The sequence below is a fragment of the Acanthopagrus latus genome, chromosome 14 (assembly GCF_904848185.1).
Source record: "Acanthopagrus latus isolate v.2019 chromosome 14, fAcaLat1.1, whole genome shotgun sequence".
NCBI classification, from domain to species: domain Eukaryota; kingdom Metazoa; phylum Chordata; class Actinopteri; order Spariformes; family Sparidae; genus Acanthopagrus; species Acanthopagrus latus.
This window is the reverse complement of record NC_051052.1, coordinates 22,002,123-22,011,291: the sequence shown is the minus strand read 5'-3', so window position 1 is coordinate 22,011,291 and position 9,169 is coordinate 22,002,123. Positions and strand designations below refer to the sequence as shown.

The 9,169-nt window shown below is 43.4% G+C and overlaps 1 protein-coding gene across 1 annotated transcript; it reads right to left on the bottom strand.

Moving 5' to 3' along the window:
• Positions 1-253: 253 nt before the first annotated feature.
• svopl (SVOP-like) lies at positions 254-9,047 on the bottom strand. Its single transcript, XM_037121797.1, has 16 exons — positions 8,890-9,047; positions 7,315-7,421; positions 6,814-6,905; positions 6,614-6,712; positions 4,989-5,060; positions 4,722-4,846; positions 4,564-4,627; positions 4,164-4,289; positions 3,776-3,904; positions 3,546-3,619; positions 2,761-2,957; positions 984-1,095; positions 802-883; positions 636-725; positions 434-547; positions 254-348 (listed from the first exon to the last, which is right to left on the bottom strand). Exons 2-16 carry the CDS (start codon positions 7,418-7,420, stop codon positions 337-339), a joined length of 1,494 nt encoding a protein of 497 aa, XP_036977692.1. The 5' UTR covers position 7,421; positions 8,890-9,047; the 3' UTR covers positions 254-336.
• Between the last annotated feature and the right edge of the window lie 122 nt (positions 9,048-9,169).

Genomic DNA, 9,169 nt, shown 5'->3' with positions numbered 1-9,169 from the left:
AATAAACATCAACATAGAAACTTTATTCCATTTGTATCAGTATCATATTATTGTACTTTTAAGATCAAACTGCTGATTCAAACAAACCAAAACTTTAAACCTCCGACTGTTGTTGTCTAACACTCTTTATTTTAGTTTTAATTTTTAAATGAACAAACAATTTAAAGAAGATTGATAAAATTAACCAGACTTCATTCATACATTGACAAATTAATTGACTTGTGAGTGTTAATGACGGCACAGAAACAGCTGATACAAATAAAATATTTAATATTTTATATCACAAATGTTACAATAATAAAGTAACAAACATGTAGCAGTTTTATTTTGACATCATCAGGAGTTTTGCTGAAAAAAAGAAGAAATATAAACATATTTTAATAAAATAAATACATATGTTTGGAAAAGGTGTGAACAGTGACATGTTTCTCACCAGCAGAGCTCGTCCTTTAGTTTCTATCGGTAACAGAAAGTTCCCCAGAGCACAGACCACACAGGCCACAGCAAAAGGGCTGAGAGCTGAAATCACCGACTGAGACATCAGCACCTGAAGTACACACAGAGTGATGTCACACCTGCACAGAACAATCACCTGAACTCACCTGAGTGGTTGACAGTCAGGACTCCAAACTCACCTGAGCGATGAACGGAGCGATCATCCCTCCGATCCGACTGAATGACGTACAGAAGCCCATCCCCAAAGACCGAGCCGCCGTGGGATACACCTGATGGACAGAAACACATCATCTGAGACCAGGACCAGTAAAAACCTTCACTTAAACCAGCAGAGTCTGGACCTACCTCAGCAGTGTAAATATAAACCACATTAAAGTTCATGGAGACCAGCGACCGGAGCAGGAACAGCAACACTGTGAACCCAAACCTGAAGGGACAAACAGGGACAGAACGTGTTTGTAAACCTGGACCCAGTCAGCATGGAGGAGTAACTGCAGACGGAGTAGAAGAGTCTCTGAGGTTCTTACATGGTGGTGCAGATGTTTATTAGCATGAACAAAATGGCCGCCACCAGCTGCAGGACAGTCAGACTCATCTTCCGTCCGAGCACATTGAGCAGACAGATGTTTACTGGGACCACTGGGAGGACAGAGGAGGACAGAGGAGAACGGAGAAGGACAGAGGAGGACAGAGGAGGAGAGAAGAGGACAGAGGAGGACAGAAGAGGAGAAAAGAGGACAGAGGAGGACAGAGGAGGATGGAGGAGGACAGAAGAGGAGAGAAGAGGACAGAGGAGGAGAGAGGAGGATGGAAGAGGACAGAGGAGGAGAGAAGAGGACAGAGGAGGAGAGAAGAGGACAGAGGAGGACAAAGGAGGACAGAGGAGGACAGAGGAGGAGAGAAGAGGACAGAGGAGGAGAGAGGAGGACAGAAGAGGATGGAGGAGGATGGAGGAGGACAGAAGAGAAGAGAAGAGGACAGAGGAGGAGAGAGGAGGATGGAGGAGGACAGAAGAGGAGAGAAGAGGACAGAGGAGGAGAGAAGAGGACAGAGGAGGACAGAAAAGGAGAAAAGAGGACAGAGGAGGACAGAGGAGGATGGAGGAGGACAGAAGAGGAGAGAAGAGGACAGAGGAGGAGAGAGGAGGATGGAAGAGGACAGAGGAGGAGAGAAGAGGACAGAGGAGGAGAGAAGAGGACAGAGGAGGACAAAGGAGGACAGAGGAGGACAGAGGAGGAGAGAAGAGGACAGAGGAGGAGAGAGGAGGACAGAAGAGGATGGAGGAGGATGGAGGAGGACAGAAGAGAAGAGAAGAGGACAGAGGAGGAGAGAGGAGGACAGAAGAGGATGGAGGAGGATGGAGGAGGACAGAAGAGAAGAGAAGAGGACAGAGGAGGAGAGAGGAGGACAGAAGAGGACAGAGGAGGAGAGAGGAGGACAGAAGAGGACAGAGGAGTAGAGAAGAGGACAGAGGAGGACAAAGGAGGACAGAGGAGGACAGAGGAGGACAAAGGAGGATGGAGGAGGAGACGATGAGATATGTTTGTGAACACATCGTCTGTTTTTGTTGAACTAGTGACAGCAGCACCAGACTCCCTTAACAAATGTGTCAGTTTAGTGAGTTGTTGAGTTGGAGACACTTTATAAACTCTGTGAAACTCTGTCTCTGACTCATTCTGCATTATTTGGACCTTCTTGTTCATTCAGCAAATATTCTACATGAAGTTCTTTCTGTCTTTGAATAGAAACATGAAGTCTGTTTGTCTCACTGATGGATGGGTTTGTTTCATACAAAGCAGGAAGTGACATCACATCACAGGCAGGTTAATGTAGCTGTTAAATGATGGACTAACAATGTAATCAGATTTCTCAGGATGGATGGTGACACCAGGTCTCAACAGGCTCACAGAATAAACCAGTGGTGTCAAACTGATCCAGTAAAGGGCCATGTGGCTGCAGGTTTTCATTCCAACCAAGCAAGAACACACCTGATTTGGATCAGGTGTGTTCTTGCTTGGTTGTAATGAAAACCTGCAGCCACATGGCCCTTTACTGGAATAAACACTTTGGGATCAATCAAATATACTGTTATATAAACCAGAAATGCATAAATAGAGACACAGAAAAGGTTTTGAAACAACATCGAGACCATCAAGTAGACAGAAGAATTACAATATTCTTCTGATTTTCTTAAATCCTCAGGAAAATGAACAGAGTTTGGTGGGTGGGATGACCTCATGACCTAAAATAACTGATGACACAGATGAAAGTTAATCCAGCGGCTGATCTTGGAGTTTGACTTACGTGCGACCTCTCCGAGGCAGCTGATGAGCAGCGTCTGGTAGTCACTGAGGGCGAAGGGGATGCAGTAACACAGCCCGTCCTCATGGCGGTGTTTGACCTGATGCTCTCGTCCTGCGTCCGTCACACACAACAAGTTCTTCTCCAGCAGCTCTGAACTGCTCAGCACTGAACCGTAGTACGCGAAGGATGCCACGAACCTAAAGGACAGTGTTGGAGATGTTGTTTACTTTCTCTTTCAGAGATCCTTTATTGATTTGTTTGTGAAAAGGTTCACTCTGGACAGATTAGAGAAACTGATCTTTGTACAAAGTGAATTCCTCTTTTGTTGTCTGGAATGTTTTTTTGTTGTGCATATTATTCTTGTCAGAAAATCACCAGTATAAAGTTAAGCTCTTGTTGTAAAATATCTTTTTCAAGAAGAGTTTTCCAGCATAAAGCCAATCATCTGTTGATCTATACTAACGTCAGGTACAGTCAGGCAGATTTAGAAAATCCTTGTCCCTGATTGGCTGCTCCTGCTCTGAACATACACCTATGCAGATGATACTCTGTTTTATCTTCGAGTCAACACTATCTTCTCTATTCAGTACTTTGTAAAAACACTCCACCTGCCCCCCCTAGTGGTCTACAGGTTTATTTATCAGGACTTGTCCAGTTCTCATCTGTATTTCATATTGTTCCCCATCTTCCACTCGCCTCTCCACTGCTGTATAATAGTGCTATAAGGTGATTTAAAAAAGAAAAGTCTCAATCATCTTTAAAGTTAGGAGGAAGTGGAACATTACCATGAGTACCAGAGCAGCAACGATGTCCTCCTGAACGATGAGCCGAGCAGAATCCTCCAGCTGCCTCGCTCACTCTGAAACAGTGGCGATTGCTACATTAGACTGGATTTATCAAACAACATCAACATGAAGAACAGGATCAAATAAATATAAATATACTGGACATAAAGGCCAATATCTGATATTAAACTGATGGCTAAAACCCTGGTTTGAGCTCAGAGTGAACTCACCACCGGCGGCTCCACCAGTCGTCCTTCTGGAAGAGACGCTCTGTTCATTTTAGCGATTTTCTGCAGAGTTTCAACGGCAGCCTGAATGTTTCCTGCTGACACGTTATAACGAGCCGACTCTGGGATAAACTGGGAAACACAGACACACAGAGACAGAGAGACAGACAGAGAGACAGACAGAGAGACAGACAGAGAGAGACACAGACAGACATTACTGTGACTATTTGTGAAAATCTGTGAGACTGAAGTTCAGCCTATTTCAGAGAGGAAACATGAGCACTGAAACTCCAACTCCTTTTTTCATATTACATTTTTCTTGAAGGGGACAAGTGAGGACAGCAGGTGAGGACAGACATGCGAGGACAGACAGGTGAGCAGCACATCTCACCTTGAAGAGGAAGATGAGGATGATGCTCGGGGTGACAGAAAGTCGGATCATCCACCTCCAGCCCAGAGGGGGAACCACCAACATCCCCAATATGATGATCAGCATGGAGCCTGTCATCCAGAAAATCTGAGAGACGGACAGAGAGCATGCTGGGACGTCTCTACTGATCCTGGACTGACTACAGATGGAGTGCACACTGACACACTCAGCTGATCTCATTTTAAACAAAGGTGCACATTTCTTCTCCACAGAAAATCAATAAAGTACCAATAATTATCAGTAACATCCTGATGTGAACTGATCTGCTTAACTTCAGCTTCCTAGAAGATTCAGTCACATTTTTCATTCTTTATTCTTCGAAGTGAATCAAAAGAGCTCAGGTGGAATAAACGTGACTCACAGTCGCCAGAGGCAGCAGGTAGGCTCGATACTTAGCAGGGATGAACTCCGTCTTCAACACGAACCTGAAGCAACAACAGTGTGTCACTTATAATGTGCATGCATTTGTGTGTGTGTGTGTGTGTGTGTGTGTGTGTGTGTGTGTGTGTGTGCGCTGACCCCTGTGACACGCCGGCGACCCCGCAGCCCACCATGCTGCGCAGGAAGATGAACCAACCGTATGATGGAGCGAACGATGTCAGTAGTGAGAAGTAGGCGCTCCACACAAAACCTGCGAACACCACCTGCTCAGACACACAACACACACACACACACACACACACACACACACAACAGTACAGAAACACAGGCAGCCAATCAGAGAGCAGGTGACACATGATCCCCTGTGTAAAAATAATCATATTAGATATTAAAGATGTTTCTGACCTTCCAGCGTCCATATCTGTCAGCGATGTATCCTCCCAAAACTCCACAGACCATGAAGCCCAGAAACACCATCTGACACAGACACTGCAGTCAGTACTTCACTGTACAGTACTACAGTACTACACTGTACAGTACTACAGTACTACACTGTACAGTACTACACTGTACTACACTGTACAGTACTACACTGTACAATACTACACTATACAGTACTACTGTGCTACACTGTACAGTACTACAGTGCTACATTGTACAGTACTACAGTACTACACTGTACAGTACTACACTGTACTACACTGTACAGTACTACACTGTACAATACTACACTATACAGTACTACTGTGCTACACTGTACAGTACTACAGTGCTACACTGTACAGTACTACACTGTACAGTACTACACTGCTACACTGTACAGTACTACACTGTACAGTACTACACTGCTACACTGTACAGTACTACACTGTACAATACTACACTGTACAGTACTACAGTGCTACACCGTACAGTACTACAGTACTACACTGTACAGTACTACACTGTACAGTACTACAGTACTACACTGTACAGTACTACACTGTACAGTACTACAGTACTACACTGTACAGTACTACACTGTACAATACTACAGTACTACACTGTACAGTACTACAGTGCTACACTGTACAGTACTACACTGTTACACTGTACAGTACTACACTGTACAATACTACAGTACTACACTGTACAGTGCTACACTGTACAGTACTACAGTACTACACTGTACAATACTACAGTACTACACTGTACAGTACTACAGTGCTACACTGTACAGTACTACACTGTACAATACTACAGTACTACACTATACAGTACTACTGTGCTACACTGTACAGTACTACACTGTACAGTACTACAGTGCTACATTGTACAGTACTACAGTACTACACTGTACAGTACTACACTGTACAATACTACAGTACTACACTATACAGTACTACTGTGCTACACTGTACAGTACTACACTGTACAGTACTACAGTGCTACATTGTACAGTACTACACTGTACAATACTACAGTACTACACTGTACAGTACTACACTGCTACACTGTACAGTACTACACTGTACAGTACTACACTGCTACACTGTACAGTACTACACTGCTACACTGTACAGTACTACACTGTACAATACTACACTGTACAGTACTACAGTGCTACACCGTACAGTACTACAGTACTACACTGTACAGTACTACAGTACTACACTGTACAGTACTACACTGTACAATACTACAGTACTACACTGTACAGTACTACAGTGCTACACTGTACAGTACTACACTGTTACACTGTACAGTACTACACTGTACAATACTACAGTACTACACTGTACAGTGCTACACTGTACAGTACTACAGTACTACACTGTACAATACTACAGTACTACACTGTACAGTACTACACTGTACAGTACTACAGTACTACACTGTACAATACTACAGTACGTGATGGTTGAACACCTCTTAACACGTTGTCTTCAATAGTGATTTATTGATTTATCGGTCGTGACCCACATGTTGAGACACTGAACTGACATCACAGTGAACATCTGAATCAATCTGATCAATAAACTGGGACTCACTGTGGAGACGAGAGCGACCTGCCAGTCGTCCAGACGCCACTCACATCGAATCTCAGGAGAAACTACAGCTAACAGCATGATCTCCATCGCCTCCACGATCTGCGCGCGCACACACACACACACACACACACACACACAGAGTTACATACACAAACAGCTGATCAGTGTAAACAGGAAGTAGAGACCAGCTGGTTTCTTACGTTGGTGCTCCCCATGATGACAAACAGCAGGATGTGAAACCGACCAAAGCCAATTTTTTCTACAGCTTCTTCGACAGTGAATGTCTCACCAGCTGTGATATCATCAAACACATGGGAGACAAAAATAATGATCGATTATCATTAATTAACAGTTCATTTGTGAATTTGATCATAAACATGTATCAGCATTCACTCATCACTGTGTTTGATCTGTTTTTAAATAAAACTTTAATTTTTACAGATTTTAATTACGCTGCAACTGAAAACTGTGACGGATTAAAGGCTGTTCGAGATCAAAAGAAATGTTTCACCTGACTGTTCATTAATTTCACTGTTAATAAAAAAAGAGAAGCTCAGCGTCTGATTGTTTAAGAGGCTCTGAGAGGTTCTGCTGCCATCTGGTGGTTGGAGGAAGAACAGAATCATCGACTCTTGTCTTTCAACCCCCCATGTTCATCTCTGAAGTCTCAACCAAGTATTGATTATTGATAGGAGACTCACTGTTATTGTTGCTGCTGCCCTGCTCCTTGTCTGCAGGTTCGTCCTGCAGCTCCACCTCCTGCAGGTGGATGGCGCTCACCAGCTCTGTCTTCATCCCATCAGCCATCCTGCACACACACACACACACACACACACACACACACACACACGCACTTTTAAATGACTCCAGAAACTGCCGGGCTAGTCAGACTGGTTTAACTGCTTCCACTGGAGGAAGAAGTGTTTAGTTGTTTCTAACATCACAACATCATGTAATCAGTATTTATCATGGATGTAATATTAACACATCTCGTGTTTTATCTTGTTTTAGCTCTTCTGTTTTTCTCTGACAGCATGTTGCTCACTTCCTGTTGAAAAGAAGCTGGAGCTTCTCGTTTATCAGCATGTCATCAATCAAAAAGAAGCTCGAGTCACTTCATTAAAATCTGTCACTCATTTTATCAATCAATACAGTCATGATTATTAATCATGAGAGGTGCAGTGATGACACAATATCAGTTGTGATTGGCCATCAACACTCACATATAAACCTGAAGTGTCCCACTGTGCCTGAACGCACCACACAGCCGATCACCGAGTCACAGAGAACTAAACTAAACTGCACCAAAACTACATTTTAATGTATCAACGTTATATGTCTGATTGTGACAAATGCTTTTCTTAATCATCTAAAAACTGTAACTGAGTCGCATTATAGTTGGATACTATTCACTTTTGTTTTGTTTCCTGTATTTTATTTTCATTACAAGAAAATGCAAAATGTGTTTGTATGTCATCCATCCTGCAGACACAGCTGACAGGAGACCCTCCGGCCCGCCGAACACTCAGGAGACCCTCCGGCCGACCGAATCCTGACCCTAAAACTAATGATTTGATTTTAAGAATCAACTGTACCATCCGAGCTCACGATGTTTAAGTTAATCCTCTGAAATATACAGGAGATCAATTAAAGCCCTGAAATATTCATCAAGTTTCTGGGGTTAAGGTTAGGGTTAACCTACAGGTCGTTGTTGGATGGAGATAAAGTTGTGCCAAACTCTGTTCAAAAATCCATCATTTTAAAGAACGCGCTACTCAGCAAAATGAAGCCTGTAGTCGCTCGAGACTTCCTTAATCTAAACTTCAGAGAAACATTTCAACGCACAATCATCGAGTGATTCAGATAAAGTTCAGTGGTTTGAAGAACCAGCTCCAGATGGTTTGTTCAAACTGCTTCCAATGGAAACCAGCTCACAAAACTACATTTTACTGAACATAAGTGTTTGAAAGTGGATTGTTTGCAAGCCGATGTCAACAACGGACACTTTAATAACTCTCAACTCTTTTTTTGCCATGTTGCTCATTTTTTTATAGCCTCGACAGGAGGAAACCCTTAAACAGCAAGATTTTTGAACGGGGTTTGGCAGAAAATGTTCATCAGGTTCCCAGAGGTGAAAACGAGGAGCGGCTCATGAAGTGATTTACTATCGCAGCAGCGTGCTAACACATTAGCCGGGTGTTAGCTTCATTCTGACCGCAGGACGTCACAGACCAACAGCTCCTCTATGACCTGTAACAAACAGCTGATCTACTCACTCTGTGTCTCAGTCACCAGCCAGTCAGCTGCAGAGCTTCATCTTCACCTGGACCGGGACCAGAACCGGGTCTGAATGTCACAAGAAACTCTTGTTGTTGTTCACCTGGCCAGGTGTATCAGGAAGTAACATCGTCATCATGTCGTCACCAGGAAACAGGCGGAAGGAGGGAAATAGAGCGAGGAGGAGGAGAGAGGAGGAGAGAGAAAGTAACTGAAGTATTAACTTAAGGAGTCTTATTTCTAAATTTTTAGTGAAACTCATCTCACATCTGATAATTC